Here is a 17149-nt window from a genome sequence, read left to right on the forward strand (position 1 = left end):
TGACTGGCCTCTTTAGAAGGGAACTTTTCCACTTGGTGCCGTGAAAAATGACGCAGATAGTAGCGGTCATTAGCTGGAAATAACAGCCACAAATCATCCCTCACCTCTGACCCCTCCACCAGACGCAAAGCAGAGCTAGAATATCCTCCATAAAACGAAGCTAAAATGAGTGAATATCATGAGGTCTGAGTTCAAATACTGGCAAGTGGACGACCATGATAATCTTTTCTGCCTTCCTTGCTTGCATATGTGCTCTCTCTTTCTGAGAGGCACGAGTGTATTTATTGATACAATGAGTAAAAACAAAGGAGAAAATTGAACAGGTCCTCCTAGACGGAGCAGTTGCCAGATTGTGCCATTTATGAACACAACTTTTACATTTAGAATTTTACGTGGGACTACGAAGCTGGGCACCAAGCGGCTCTTTATCGACGTCGGCTGAAAATGCTGCTCGCCGACGACGCCGGTATCACAACAGAAGCTTTACTTTAATCCTCGAAAAGTTTATATATATATATATATATATATATATATATATATATATATATATATATATATATATATATATATATATATAATACAACGTGACTAAATGACGTACTGAGTTTCGAATCAGGCCACACTTCTTGGACCTACGACCCCGCCACCACACACACACTGGACCCCCGTGCAACCTGGGCACCATCTACCTACCACCCTCCCGTACATCACAACGGAGCCATAATTCTTACCTATTTCCATTCCATCCACCGCGTCACCTTGCTCTCAGGTGCGTACGCAATCGGAATTCAAAAGGCTGTCGCGCGCATCCAAAACTCGTGACTCGAATTCAACAGTGATTGTCATGAATCCTTGTCAGTGTTTCAGAGACAGCCTCCAGGTTTCATTTACATGAAGGGATTCCGAGCCTTTATATGCATATATATATATATATATATATATATATATATATATATATATATACTGAGCCCGCCCGGCACGGTTCGACCCGCACCATGCTGAGATAATGACCTACGTCTAGTCCTGGTAATTATTGAAATGCGAAAAAAGTTATCCCGGTGGATTTACGGCACTATGCCAGCCGTGCCTCCTGATCTTTCGCTCTACGCTGTGACACAGGCCAACGGGAATCTTTACCTACAACGGGGAGTTTAATTAGAATACGTCGGGAGGTAGCGACGCGAGGCCCTCAGAGAGAATATGGACGGAAACCTATATTTTAGTTGGTGTTGTCGTGAAGATAATGGACCACAAAGTTCATGATCATAGTTCCCCTTAAAAGACTCTACCTTATAAAGCAAGTTTTTACTGAAAGTCTACCTGAAAAGTTTATTCCTCAGAACAAAGACTTTAACTAAATTCTACCTGGAAAGTTCTCTCCTAACAGCTAAATATGGAATCAAAGTCTACCTCCAAAATTCCTACCTTAAAAGAAAGATTTTTAGTCTGCGCCAAAATCTTATGGAAAAAATAAAAAAAATCACTGAGTACTTACATCCAGGAGCCGACGAGTCTTGCGAGCGCAGGCGTGGTGAGGCACAGGAGGGCCCCGAGCGCCGGCAGTAGCAGGTGCACAAGCGCCACGCCCCCCATCCTTCTGCTCCCGCAGTAGGCGCACTCCGCCCACGCCACCTTCACCAGCACCCGCGCCTGCTGCCGCCCCCGTCCACGCTCATGCCTGCCGGGGAAGAATACACGCCATGTAACTCACACATCTGCTTTATATCAGCCTTCTGACGGAGGGATGACGCGCGCAGTAAACGCACCACTTCCTGACGAAGGCTGACGCACTGTAATACGTCAGTCATCTGACGGAAGGCCTGACAATCCTGACTCACATCACCTCCTGTTGGAGGCTGACACATCCTGTAGCCCATATATCACCTCCTGACGAAGGGTGATAAAGTTACTGATAACAATATAAACATCCTACGTAAAGATGAAGAGGTCTTGGGTCCCTTCATTAAATAACCTGGCGAGATACTGCACAGACAACGTTCAGTTAGCTACTCTTTTATCTGGCAATTATAAAGTAGCTGCCCAGGTTGCAGAGAGGTATCAGGCTGGGGCAGGAATTCTACCCCTGCAGGGTGCGTGGTACTGCTCAATGAGGCTGTTGGAGGCAAACGCAGCCACCTCACCCTGAACGGACTGGCATACTTAGCAGATCCCAATGAGCAGCACCGACATATGAACCATGGAACACAACGACATCTCAACATGAACGCCTTTCCAGTTTCCTACCCTATTCTATCAAGCATTGACTACAAACATACATCAGCTTTCTCCGCCACTACCGTACGGACAACGAGAGGCAATCCATTGTATTATATACTACAGCATTCACTAACAAACCATATCTGGACACATGCCGTTCATTCATCGGAGCAGACAACGTGATTCGAGTGATCACACTAAAGGGACGTGCATGTCATGCGACCCTAACATGATTATTATCTCCCCCAATACGGATGAAATTAAAACTGCAACACAACCCATGAGTGAGCGACCCGTGGACCTGAAATAACACACCCCACGATCTTTAACTCAGTCACGAGGAACTGCACCTTGTGAGACGAGGTCCTATCGAGAGGTGCACCTCACATCCCAAGACGCCCCTCCCACACGACGCCGCCAGCTATGAGGTAAGAAGCCGGTCATCTGCTGTTCCATTGCTTATCAAGATTTTTCTCTTATTTATCGTAAGGTAAAAGGGAGGAGGACACCTACACACACCACAGCCATGATATACAGCACCTGACACTGCCCCATATACAAGGGGAGAGGTTGCCCGACGTGTTAAAGGTGAGAGGGTGCTATTAATATTAGGGCGATAGATGTGTATATGCTTTATACTTACAGAACCTCGGGTTATAAACTGCCGGAGAAATATGAACAAGGGTGGAAGCTCAGGTGACAAGGGGTTTGAGGGGTAAAGGATGACAGAGAGGAGGTTAGAGGTGTGGGCAGGGATAAGAACAATGGACAGTCAATAGAGAGTGTGTGGGTGGTAAGTAGAGTGCTTGAGACCAGACGAGGGGGAGGGACAATGGACTCAATCTCATCACAGGCGAGAAGGGAAGGAAAAAAAGGGGACAAGATCTCTGAAGGATCTCTTGAGAATATTTTGAGACGAGACTCCAGGTGACTCTATGTATATTGCGCGAAGGACTTCTACCATAAGGTAATGTAAACTTAAGGTTTCATTCAGTATGAACTTGCTGATCTGACTTTTACACAGCATGACGAAGAGCTCCCAGCGTTTCTTGGAATGGCCGAGAATGCGTTTAACGAGGCGTTCAACACCCGGGTCATCACTGATTTAAAGAAAACGTCCCACAAACAAGAACGCGTTGTGCCATCAAAAATTACTTGAGGCGACAAACATCTCAAGAAGTTATATGACAATATAGTCAGAATTACGATAGGTTACTCAAAGCAGCATATTAGCCAGAGACACACATGAAGGACGGTATGATTTAGTGGAACCAATGTGACAGATGCTGTTTTTACTAATGAATCTGTGTGTATATTAATGAATGCAGGAGGAACGATTTTCGTTTATGTACGTGGTACTGAACACGACAGCACATTCATAACCATTCTATCTTCTTTCCCATATTCTCTACACTTTCTAATCAGTATTCTACCGAGGGGGTCAATGTTCAAACACAACACCAACGAAATTATCAATTTCACCGAGAAGTCTCACCGTCTAAGAGGCTTCCTCGGGATTACACAGTTAAATCAAATACTCCACACTAGGCACACAATAATGAGAGAGAGAGAGAGAGAGAGAGAGAGAGAGAGAGAGAGAGAGAGAGAGAGAGAGAGAGAGAGAGAGAGAGAGAGAGAGAGAGAGAGAGAGAGAGAGAGAGAGAGAGAGAGAGAGAGAGAGAGACCCATCAATCTGCAGTATTGTCCTCTTCGGCGACAGTTCAGTACGGAAGCACTCGACGCTACTTTCCGTTAGGCGGGAAACCATAATAGTTTCTCCGATCATCTTCATCTCTATGAGCGAAATTATCACAAGTTCACTGTTCCTTTTCACCCCAACGTGACGTAATCGGAGCCAGATACTACGACGCCCAAGACAAAACAAGAACGACCCTGGGATGACCCGGGCGACCTGGAGGTAACCAGAACAATCTTGACATAACTAATCAGGGAAACAAGAGAGGCGCACCTTGCCTCCTGCCCCGGACCACAAGACATATATCTCCCTCTGGCCCTCCTCGCCCTATCACGGTGGACCATCTGGTAACCAAGCCAGAGTCGTCCTCCTTTGGTCGTCTTTCGTCCACCTATCGTTCTCCTTCGTCCGCTACACTAAGCTCTTTTTTTTCTTTCTCTCTTTCTCTTCCCAGAAACTCTAACTCTAACCTTGGACAGAGGCCAGTGGATTTCGACCACGTCCCAATGGGTGATTTTTTCCACAATGTATTGGGTTTACACAACGTCATGTAGCGAGGGAGAGTCGAACAAGGATCGCGGAAAAAAAATCGACATGGAGAGGAGCTCCTTGATCTGTGAAGTTAGAGAAAAAAAAAAGTGAGCTTGTCCTTGCTTGGTCCCAGCGCCCTACAATGAGACTCATTTCTGTCCACTCATTGCTTGCCCAGGGCTTCATGTTACACGGATCGATTTTCAGGCGAGATTTCGTGGATTTCGTCACTGTGCTTCGCGTCACATCGTTTTAAGCAACGCGCTCCTTCCCGACTGGCACAAGAACGTCCTGCACTACGTTACCGACCGTGGAAAAAACAAAAGAGGGAAGAGGGATTATTCTACCTCTGAGAAAATCCTGGCGTCAAAATGACCATGTACGGAGGGATCTTTAAGTCTGGAACGTTCAAGACTGGTATATACATAGTCACAGGGAGGGTCTGCTCTCCCAATGTCTGTGGTGTCGGGTACCGAGGTCTGGGAGAGAGACAGGAGTGTTGACATGATCCTGTGACCCGGGAACAATGGGTCGAGCCCCTCTCCCGCCCGGGCGGGAGTGCATTCCGTGACGTGTAAATATCATTATCTGCAGCCGACTCGGCCGGATGTCGTCTCTCCCCTCCGTGAGGTAGAGCGGCGCCGGGCCCCCTCCTGAGATGGATACCTTCCACGACACAACGAATCGAGCCATTCTAGAATCGGCCACATCATCTTGCCAGCATTCTCACCCCGCTACTGCTACCACTCAGACCGACTCATCCCTCACTGGAACTCGCACTCGGACTCATCCCCCGCTCTCCCTAGCACTTACACTCAGAATAGCTACCCTTCCTTGCAAGCACTCAAACTCCTCCACAGCCATCTCGCTAGCACTGAAAAACTCTCCTCCCCTCCCTCTCTAGCACTCAAGACTCACCCCACACTCCCCGCTCTCACTCTCCCTCCCAGTCATGTGGGCCTCTGGTGAACATGTTTACCGTATCCTCCCACTGTTGTCTCTGGGTCGAGTACTGTTTGGCCCAGACACCAGACGTTTACCCCCCTCGCCACAACACTGTTGATTCTCCCTCTAATGTTGGTTCTCTGTTAGTACTGGCTGGTTAGGTCTGCCAGGTGTTTGAAGGTGGAGGGCTTAATCTATCTGTGCTATCAGTACTGAGTGGTGAGGTCAGGACCAGGTTCTGGGGAGGCAGGGGGGTGGGGGTAATCTTCTACTGGTGTCATAATCTTTTTTACAACAAGTATCTGGAAAACAGTCGAGAGTTTTCGAAGTTCACTTTACCTGTCTCTTAGTGTTCAGGAGTCAGTATGACGGTGCCGTATCTCGTGCAGGGGTTCTAGTCTAAGCGTGAGAGCAAGCGCAGGGGTGGAGGGGAGAGTATGATGTGAGTGCTCGAGAAGGAGAGGACTGGGGGGAGTTTCGGTGTGTGTCAAGAGACCTTCCGGAGGTCCTGGACGTTCAGTATGTTACAAATAACTGCGTCCTCTCCTCCTGTTGTTAAACGTTCATCCTGGGGTTCAGAAGCTCAGTCCAGTACATCAGGATCCACAAGCGACGGCTCGCATCACTTCGAAAGAAAATTCCATAATGATATAACCTTCGACCCCCTCATCGAACATGACTGTCAGACCCTTGCGTATCACGGCATAGCCTTTAAACTGATCCTTCAGACGGGAAAATCTGGTACTTTAAGGAGCAAGATACGTTTCGTCTCGTATAGGCACCAAAAAACCACCAGCGTGTGACTACAGTGCCCAATGAGCGGTGTAAGATGAAGTGAAACAGGCATAGAGTATATAGTGAAGGTGTAGTGTCAGATGAAAACTGTGTACAAAGAAGGATAGGTGTAGCGCAGGCTGGCAGGTGTCGCTGTGTATAAACTAATGGAAGTAAATGTTATAAAGTACCAGCAAGGGTGTATCGTGACTAAGGCGATGAATAGTGCCAGGTGTGGTAGTGTAGTGGGCATGTGTAAAGTCCTAAAGGCAGTGTGGTGTTGATTTCTAAGGGTAGTGTAGTACAGAGTGCCAAGGGAAGTGAGCTGTATTACCAAGGGCAACGTACTCCAGAGAGCCAAATATAAAGAGCCGAGGGTTGTGTATAGCGCCAAGGACCATGTACTGTACAGTGTCAGGTGTTGTATATTTTACGGCCAACTGTAGCCTATCTGTCATGTAAGGTCCAAGCGCATTTTGACTACGATAGGTGTAGAGGGTAGTGTAAAAAAGGTGTCGATACGCCGGACTGAAATTTTGTCAATGTAAGAACGATATTCAAAACAGATAATAAATCTCTGCCCAGAAAATGTCGTTCATCGTTGGTTAAAACATATGAAAACCATCGTTCGATACAAGATTGCAAATCAGCAAGAGGACAACCACTGTAATGAAGACGACCTAACTTGTTGGTGACAGAGAAGGGCATGGCCAGCCCGTAGACTCTGGCATATTCCTACACTCGACCTGGCTGGCCACACCCTCCCCTTTCCACATACCACCGCACACACTTTACACACACATCATCATTCTACACCCAAATACAAATGATAGAGAAGACAGTGGTTTTCTTATATGAACATTATAAATACAGAAGAAATCTTTGGTATCGAAAACACGAAGTCTATGCTCTCCATCATGATAGAGGACAAGGTAGCGCTAAATGCGTTTTCTCTCCAGAACCAATGCTTTAAAGAACAAATTGGAATCGGTCCCGTGCTCTTCTCTTACATACTGAAACCATGAGGAGCACATTACCGACAATTCTAGGCTACTCAACCTTGTTGTCACCGTAGAAATCATGTCTGAATTGTTTACTCATCAGTATGTTTCTCGTCAACGTCATAGAGACCAAAGGTAGCATTAAATCTAAGCTGTTCTTCCGTGATTTATAGCTGTACAAGACAATCAGTTTTCTCTTTTTCAACACCATATAAAAACGTTTTCGTGTCAACCATGAGCTCTACTCAGCTTCGTCGAGAACTTATCAACTCCAACTTTGTAGTAGTTGTCACCGAGAGCTAGAAAGGAATACAGCATCTACGACTATCTCTTCAATTCTTAAGCATAACGGTAAGACTATTGAGTATGACGGTAAGACCCATGTGCACCATCGCTATCATAGAGGTTAAGGACCCCAAATTAAGAGCCCTGATGTCAACAGCGAAACCGCATAAATGCATACCTACTACGTCAAACGTAGCATGTTTAAATAACGACGTTTACTAACTAAAGATTTTGGGAACTGCCAACCTGAAATACGAGAAGTAAACAATGTATCGCACTGCAAATAGACACGATGACAGAAGACTAACTATGCTTTTGATGAACTGTTTACATCGGAAGGCGTCGTCTCTCGGAGTCGAAGTTGGGTGTCTGTTGCAGGATAATCATCGCTACCGAGCTACGGTGTCAAATACCCTCCCTCCCTCCCCATGCGGTGGAAGTACTCGCATAGGCTTTGAGCTATATTTCAAGCAAGGCTCTTGTTCGCTTCACACGTGACGTAGCTAACAGAAGGTGCCAAGAAGGGATGAACAGAAAAATAAGAAAAAGAGAAAGTTGAGGAAAATTACAAATGGAACAAGGGAGGAGTGAGAACAGTGAAAAAAAAAAAAAACGAATGGGATGAATACGAGTGAATTCGTAGATTCAAAGAACTGTTTAGCGATTCAGAGCGTGAGCCACATCACAAGTGATAATGGAGAGGATTTTGTGTGTGGTGGGGAGAGCAGGGACCACCAACGACAGAAGTACAGACCCCTCCCTCCCATCTGGGAAGCGCGTGCGCCTAACTTAACTCTCCTTACTCCTTGAGAATATGGGAATGCCAACTTCACCACTCATTCTTCACGTCCTTATGGCAAACTTCACTCAGCTTCTGCTACACCCTTGTGGACGCCACTGCCCAGGAAGCTCCTCCTCCTAGAAAAGTCTAACAAGGTGAGAGAACTCACTTTCCATGAAATACAAAACACAACACCCAACACGATTATAAAGCAGTTATATGTGTCCATCAAATGCTTTCGTAACTGGAAACTACTGGTAATGAAAATGCTAATTACCATTAAACATCAATTCTGTGAACAGGTCAGGCAGTCTACCCATACACTTAACAGGGCATTTACTTTGTTGGGTTAATCGGCCAGCGACCTATGAGGAAGGTAATTAAGGCCTGATATATTAACAAGTATTTATAGATAAAGAATTCTGATGTAAGAAAATATTAGAAAAGGACATATTAAGTAGAAAAGCAAGTGAAATAATTTACTAAAAAGGACATAACTAGAATAGCAAGTTAAATCATTAGCTCAAAGTTATAATCATGACAATATTACAAATACTATTCTTATCATACAACGATGAAATGTATAAATCTCATAAAATTATATTACCATTCTCATCACAAAAAGATAAAATATATAAAAATTAACACCTTTCCAAATAAACTGTGAAGAATGAAGGCCAAAATCAGTTAACAATGTTAAGATCAACATAACCTGTAAAGCTTTAAAGAAATGTATTCATCGACTTTACGAGAGAGGGAACACGTGGTGAATGCATATCATAATACAGACATACATATGTAATGTCTTAACCGAGATGAAAACTGAGAAAAAAGCAGTAATACGTAATTCTATTCCATTGATATAACCCAGAAAATCGCCGAAAAAAACACTACGAGGAAAAACAACTTTTTACTTATCACAAATCAATAAAATCTAAATGTCCATCATCATACACTTAACTTGATACTCTAAAAACGTTTACAGTGAAAAACATTTTCATATCACAAAGGAACACTTTAATATGCTAACGTAAAACTTAACGATATGCCAAAATATAGCAAACAAGTTATTAAAGTCTTCCCTCTTTTCTACCCAATGTTTACATACGCTAGATTCTTGAAACACGTCAACTTACCTGGCTCAGACACACCACCCGAAATATGTTGCCATTTCTCACACATTTTGAGAGTCAACCATAGTCTATTTACGTCTATTCTTAGAAGTCAGGTAAACCACACTACGTAATATCTGATTTTATCTTTTCCAAAACAAACAAATCACATCACTGTTCTTGCCATAGTACTTCCAGAAGCTACGTTACATATTTCCAGCAGAAAACGTGTTAATCCTCACGATAACAATACTTCACAATTCGTTATATATACAATTCTAATAGCAAATTTGGAGACTCCTCGTGCACCACTCCAGCACCGCCACGGCGCGTAAAGCATTACCTCACCCTCTCAAAGCCAGACATTCACTAAGCCACATGGATTAGCCCTCTCAGATGCTTCAAACTTGTCCCGAAGTTGCGCATCATAGGCGTTTCCATATTTCTTGTGCCTCCTCTACATCCTTAAACTTCTAATCCATCGACCACCATTAATGAACTGATTAGCAAATACTTTACATATGTGAAGAATCAGGTAATAATGCAAATAAACACAATTTTCGTGCCATCATTTCAAGAAATAAGAAATTAAATCTCATACGTCTGGCAGTGCGACTACCATAAATAATACAGACCAACTATTGGCCAGCGTGGAGTGGGAGGAGCCACCACTTCCCATCACTGGTGGTCCTGCCTTGCTATTGGCCATAAATTCAGCGCTGCCGCAGCCCACCATCTCTGAATCATCTCAATTCCTCATTATGTATTACAAATTCAACTTCTTACCAGGAATGTGACGGTAAATGAATGACATCGTTACCGCTGCTTTAGATCCCAGGAGATGAGATACAATTAATCAGGGAACAGAATAACCCGATGTGGGAAGAAGCTCTCTGGCTATAATACCCTTCTTTTTTTTTCTTCTTTTTGTCCCTGGGGCGGGACGAAGATGAAGGTGCTGGCTGTTACGGCCCTTGACTGGGATGATTTTAAAGGCCAAATTATCTGAAACTTGCCTTGACAGAGCACATAATTCCTTGAAGCTTCGCTGATCATTGCCTAATCGGGGAGAATAATCAGGCGGCGTTCTCGCGGAAGAAGAATTAAAAGACTTTCACGCCAGATTGGTCGCTCGGGATGACCTAAACTTGGTGCATTTGGGTAATTTCAATTCTTCACGCTTTATGATATGAAAATCCCACGACACGTGATCCCTATAAAGTATGATCCACATATATGACCATCTGCTCCCTATTCTCACAACTCATAATCATTATCTCCAGTATCTTTTAATAATTTACCTTTTCAGTAACATGTTGCAAAGGTGGGAAATGTTCGTTCCTTATCTTGTCTGTGTTACTAAGTGTTGTAAATATGTTGACTTCTGGGAATATACGTGATGGTACTCATTAATATATCGTAACACTATAATTACGTGGAATATCATCAGCATTAATGTCACTCTTAATATTTACGAGGATAATTACCGTTATTACCAGATGCGAAACGTTGAGACGTAATTTTTAGATGACTTTATATGTGGTTCGTCCATTATATTTTTTCCTCACTCTATATGGCTACTGTGATTATGATCTTAATATATTATTACCATTAAATGTATTTAGCACACCATTACCTTCGTACGAAATTAATGCCATCGTTACCTTTACCTTAATTCATTTCTCTTCAATCCTTTGACTGAACTTCTAAGAATAAAATAATGGTTGTGTATGTATGTGCGCGCGCGCGCGCGCGCGCGTGTGTGTGTGTGTGTTGTGTGTGTGTGTGTGTGTGTGTTGTAGATTATGAAGGAATACTATTTTCTTCTGAGGTGAAGGTACGTGAATAATGTAAATGAAAACCCTCCAAAATAATCTCCGACACAGCACACAGTACCTTACGTAAATATGCCAGATCAGGCAGGAGGCTACGACATCATAAGCTATTGGGTTTGGGGAGCCTATGCCAGCGGTTCAGAGGTACATTTAACTCGGGCATGTAACCTAGTCAATTTACTCTGAGTACTGATGCATTTTCTTCTGTTCGAGAAAAAATCGCACAAAATTATCTTCATACATGAAATTACCTATATTCGTAGATGTACTAAACCATAATGCTACAAGAAATACAGTGATATACGGACTATTAAATGCATGTGGAAATATATAACACTAAGATACTATTACCGTCTATAAATGGTCATTAAGCTCCAAACTGACCAATAGAAGTCGATCGTATAGAAGGGCATAGTGTGATTAGTACGCGATTCCCTTAATGAAATTTAAGGGGTCTGTTATAAATCGACTCTGAGCAGTATCTAAGTAAGTACAGGAATTGGGAATTAATGACAGCAGGTGTAAACTATATGACGTAATATACAACCATAGACCTCTGTATTTTTAGTATATAACACAGGCTAAGCACCTTCAAATATACACGTTCATATACACAGACGAGAGGGCTACAAACGCGCATATACCTCGACGCACACACACACACACACACACACACACACGTACGTTCCCCTATATCCAAACACCCACCACCAACACAGAAATCAAGACTTCTGAGTGTTGGAACCCATGGTTGTATACCCCTCCCTCCTCCGCACGTCGGCCAACACTCGCTGCTTGTTTACAACGTAGATTTAAAAAAAGTTATCTCCATTTTTACGGCCACTTTTTTTTTTTCACCCTAACTTTTATATGTGTCCTCCCAGGCCCCGTGCGTAGGCGAATGTTGTATAATTACACTTGGTTTTGTGTCGACAGCTAGATGTAGTGTGTGGTCACACTGTTACCTGGTACTTTGCAAAGGACTGATTTTCCCACGTAGCGAGAAAGCGCCAAGATCGAACGAAAAATGGCCTCATCTACTTTCACTCACTCCCTAAATGTCGTGTAAAATACACCGGAACCAGAGCCCCTTACCCACAGCCAAATCCTAGGGGCTTTTTTGTGGTTTCCCCTGACCGCTTCGTATACATTCAAGCCAAAGCCAGGTACCCAATGTATCGACCGGTTCCCAGGGAAGGATGAACAGCTGGGTTGACTGCGGACCGACTCCCGCGACCAGAATTCGAATTTATGCGGGCTCGACCCCGGGCGACCCTAATGCGTCACGATTAGAAACGTTAACCACAACACAACGGAGGTCGATATATCTGTACCTATATATTCTTTCGGTTGCCTAGCCTACCTTCCAGCCGTAGTCTCGGCCCACCGCAGCTTTCAGGCTAGATACCCACACAGAGCCGTTGAAACCACCCCGACCTTTCACAAATCACTAAAGCATCAGTCCATTGCTTTGCGCTTAAAATCCACAGTCCCATGCGTGCCCTGGCCGTTCACTTTAAAGCTAGCGACACTTAACGAATCATAAATTCATCAACAAGTGCCAGCGTTCAAACATCCGAGCGACCACAAGCACACAGCTTAAAAGATATTAAAAAGTACGAATCATACAAGCATGATATACTGGATCACGTATACATTCGTAGAGGTCTATCATGCACACTTACACGAATCATACGCATCTACTGCGATGCTTAAATAACGCATGGAGTCATACGTACGGACGCGCCCACACAAGTAATCATACCTACAATGTTACCCACACAACGGTATATACGCAGCAGGCGAAGGCACTCATATGCGTAAACACACTCGAAGGAAAGACGGATGATGTACACTATTGTATACGCATTTACTCACACAACTAACCACTTGTATAACGAACGGAAGCACTCATAAACGCACACACTCTGGGCGTGGAGACCGACTTAACTTTACGATAATGAAGTCTTGCGATTAATCGCAAGGAAGGAGGATTCGTATCTTATGATCAAAGAACATGTTCTACTGTAACACTTCTTGTTTCACACCACTTTCAAGTAACCTCCCCATTTTGTTCTCCCCTCCAGATGAAGCTCCCCATTCTTATCCTTCCCTCTAAGCAATATTCCCTTCCTCTCAGACACATTTCCCTCATCCTTCGTCCTCGAACAAGCCTCCCCATTCTTACTCTCGCAATCATAACAATCTCCCCATTCTATATCATCCCATTACATAAACTCCCAATAATCCCCTCTCCTCAAATCAACCACCCCAACCTTCTCTTACCCCTCCTCATACCCCTTCCCTTAACTCCCCTCACCCCTTGATTCCCCTCAGACTAGGTTCCCTTCCCCTCACCGGCCTGCCACCAGTGTTTACAAGGATTCAGACGGCTGCCCCGCCCTGTATACACCAACCTTCCTCCACAATGAAGGACCCACGAGTATACATCATTCCTCTATAGCCATCCTCTCACCCGCCGCGCCTCCTCCCACCAGTGCTGCCCGGGTGACATGACCACAAACAGCACACGAGGGTAAAGGTTTACAGCAGGTTGAATACAGACAGTATACAAATGGAAACACAGACGCATGAATGAATACAGACAGTATACAGGTAGCGACAAAGGCGCGTCACTATTTGGGGACACAAGGTTGAACAAAGACGCCGAGATGAGGTACAGGACGGAGGCAGACGAAAGGATTAACAAAACCACAGAATGGGATGTAGATGGACCACTCACTAGGACACATACGGTATACCCGACTGTGAACCATTATGGTTCACGTACATTCCTCAAACACGGGTTAAAATAGGTCTGGAAAGTGTTCACAAACGTTCCACAGGAGGGTTCCAGGCCCTTGGATCCAGGTGTACGTGGAACTGGTCCGTCATTTCAAGTAGAGGAACAGATCGACCGTCCCGTCCGTCCAAAAGGTATAGGAGATTCTGATGGTCTGGGGTTTGTGTGAATTTCCAGAGGTATCGACCACAGAGACAGAAAATCCCCACTCATGGGCCGTCCTTCAGGAGGTCAGAAGCATTGTCCCCTCGGTCTGTCTCTCGCCGTCTCGTAGTCTTTCTCAGCCATGAGATCTTTGGTACAATCTGTATCCTTTTTTTTTTTTTTTTGCTGCACCACCGCTCGCAGGATAGGGGGTAAGAGTGCTTAATGAATTGCAATACGAATCAAAATACGTTGGTCCGGTCTTTCGGTAGTACTGGTGCGCTGTGCTCGCTTGAGGATCATACGAAGCCCACGGTTTTTGAAGACCTGCAGACTGCAAAGGGCCCTCAGGTGCCAGCAGACAGTGTCAGTCCTCTCTAGTGCCACGAGACAGTGCCAGTCTAGAGATGCCCGAGTCGGGGCAGCGTCAGCAGCAGCCACTGCACGTCAGCAAACATTACCACCAGGATCCACAACGGCTGACAGCCGTCAGTCAAGACACTGTCAGGCCAGAGCTTCCTTCCCTTCCTCCCCCCGCCCCTTCTCCCCCATTCCCTCCTGTCATCACTCCCTCCTCCCCACCTCCACGCCTCACGCCGCCCAGCAGGGAGCCACGCCCCTCCCCCCATCTCCTCTCCTGGGGTAGTAAACCCGACGTCAGCCAGGCGGAAACCTCGCTGACAAATGGGTTGCTGGCGTCATCATTACGAGTGAAGGAACAAGCCGCTCTTGTGAACCCCTCGTTACCCGCGGCCTAACAAGCGTGCTCCCGGCCCTCTGCCACGCTGCGCTGCACACCGCGCGCTCCCGGCCCCTATAAACAACCCGCACATTAAGAGAAAAAAATAGTACGCCAGCGAGTATCTAAGGACCGCGATTCAAAACATGGCCGACTATTGTTTGTCCCCGATGTAAGGCAAAGGAGGGGGAAGAGACGGGGCCTTACCCTACCGGGCGACAAGGAGCGGAGTTCTGTCGAGTTACTTTAGTATCATCGCTTCGACGAGAGAGAGAGAGAGAGAGAGAGAGAGAGAGAGAGAGAGAGAGAGAGAGAGAGAGAGAGAGAGAGAGAGAGAGAGGATCGTATAAACGTACACACACACACACACACACACACACACACACACACACGCTCTTCTTAGATCTTCTTTTGTCTGCGGGGCTGTGGGATCAGAGACGGCCGACGGCGTTTGAAGAGGTGGTTTCGCTCTATTTACCCGACCCTGACGATCACACAGCCAGCCACGAGATGAGAAGGAAACTTTGTCCTCTCGGGGAGCAACACGTCGGAGTGGGCGTACACATGTTTTTCTCGGTGTCTTCGCGCGCGTATCCGAGCCTTTGTGGCTACGTAACATTGAAATACGAGCCTGTGGGTTGTGGCTGAAGGCTACGTACGTAGTAGACAAGTAGACAAGCGCAGATGACGAACACAAAGACGTCCGAGTGCATGAGGATGGTTGACGTGACGCTCACTAACGCCCCTGTGCACGTTTGCCTCGGTATAACTCGGACAACAGGCCAGACGTATACACACATGTACTTACGTAAGGATTGATACTATTCACAACGTACGTGGAACATATAAAAACACATCTTCGTCCTTTCAACATCTTATAGTGGGGAACGAAACTACAGTACCAGACACCCTTAATCATGAAGTGGCTCATCAGTTGACGAATTATAAGTGTTGCCCTTTGTTAACATACAAGCATACAAGTAGTGTATTTACGAATGTAAACACACTATATACCAGGGTTCCGCGCATGCGGGAAACAGAATCTCGCCCAAGTATTTCCTGCGTGTCGCAGAAGACGACTAAGAAGGGCAGGTCATGAAGCACCTGGGAATCCTCCCCTCCTGTGTATGTCTTTTCAAAAGAAGGAATAGAGGAAGGGGCTAAAAGAGTATTTTTTCCTATAAGTTTCATTCATCTGCTTCGGATGCTACCTCGCTCACGCGGGTAACAGCAGCTATCAGTTGGGAATTACTTGACCTGTTGTTCTAGCCGGATGACGTGGATGACTTCCTAAGCACTGCGTTAGCCAAAAGAGGAAGCCTTGAGGTCGCCCCACACACACACACACACACACACACATATATATATATATATATATATATATATATATATATATATATATATATATATATATATATATACATATATATATATATATATATATATATATATATATATATATATATATATATATATATATATATATATCAAAAAAATGTTTTCTTCCGACTGATTCTCCACAAGCACTCGGCTGATACACATATATTCCATCCTCCTCCGTCTCTATGATGTGAATTTCAAGACAAGAGTCAGTGTTTCCCCTGAATCAGCCAGCAGGGAGATCCGAGGAGACACTTCACACACAAGGCTCCACAGCCCTGCCCTCCCACTCGGCGGCATTACTCAACATCCCTGTTAAGCCACAGAGGCAGGGCACCGGGCCGTGCCTTTAGTTTATGCACCATCGAGGCCCGCCTAACCTCTCCGCCAAAAATGGTGACTCGAAACATTTTCCAGTATGAGGGGGTGAGGACGAGGGAGGGTGGCGGCAGGAACCTAGACGAAAGGATGCAAAATCATTTCCCAGGGTTATCTATTATGCGCAGGATTGCATGACCCTTAAGCACGACGGTACGACACTTGGGCATGACTTAATAATAATAATAATAATATAATAATAATAATAATAATAATAATAATAATGATAATAATAACAATAATAAAATCTCTCTGACTTTAGGATACAAATACCAAATATCCACCAGCTTCTCTCAGCGAACGGTACGGCTTCGCGACAGCTCCGCGCCAAACACTTGCTGGCCGACTGAACGAACATGTTCCCATTAAAACATCAGCGGAACAAACAGGCTGACATAAAAGATGGGTACTAAACCTTCCACCGACACAGTCGTCTATCTAGGAATCTATCCGTGGCTGAACAGAACAAGTTAGGGCTGAAATTAACCTTAAAGAGCCGCGCGATAATCTGAAAGGCCTACGTCGGCG

At 45.0% G+C, this 17149-nt stretch overlaps 1 protein-coding gene across 6 annotated transcripts in view; it reads right to left on the reverse strand.

Annotated features, from left to right (window-relative positions):
- The window catches only part of LOC139753485 (protein Wnt-5b-like), a 512552-nt gene that overhangs the window by 17551 nt on the left and 477852 nt on the right, over window positions 1-17149 (reverse strand). For 5 of the 6 annotated variants that reach the window (XM_071670054.1, XM_071670048.1, XM_071670050.1 and 2 more), the window contains one exon: window positions 1496-1678. In XM_071670054.1, the coding sequence (XP_071526155.1) occupies window positions 1496-1593 (98 nt within the window). In that variant the 5' untranslated portion in view covers window positions 1594-1678. Of the gene's footprint in view, window positions 1-1495; window positions 1679-9366; window positions 9706-17149 lie in introns of those variants that run through there. The other variant, XM_071670049.1, reaches the window with a different exon arrangement.

The sequence above is a fragment of the Panulirus ornatus genome, chromosome 14, assembly GCF_036320965.1.
Source record: "Panulirus ornatus isolate Po-2019 chromosome 14, ASM3632096v1, whole genome shotgun sequence".
NCBI lineage: Eukaryota > Metazoa > Arthropoda > Malacostraca > Decapoda > Palinuridae > Panulirus > Panulirus ornatus.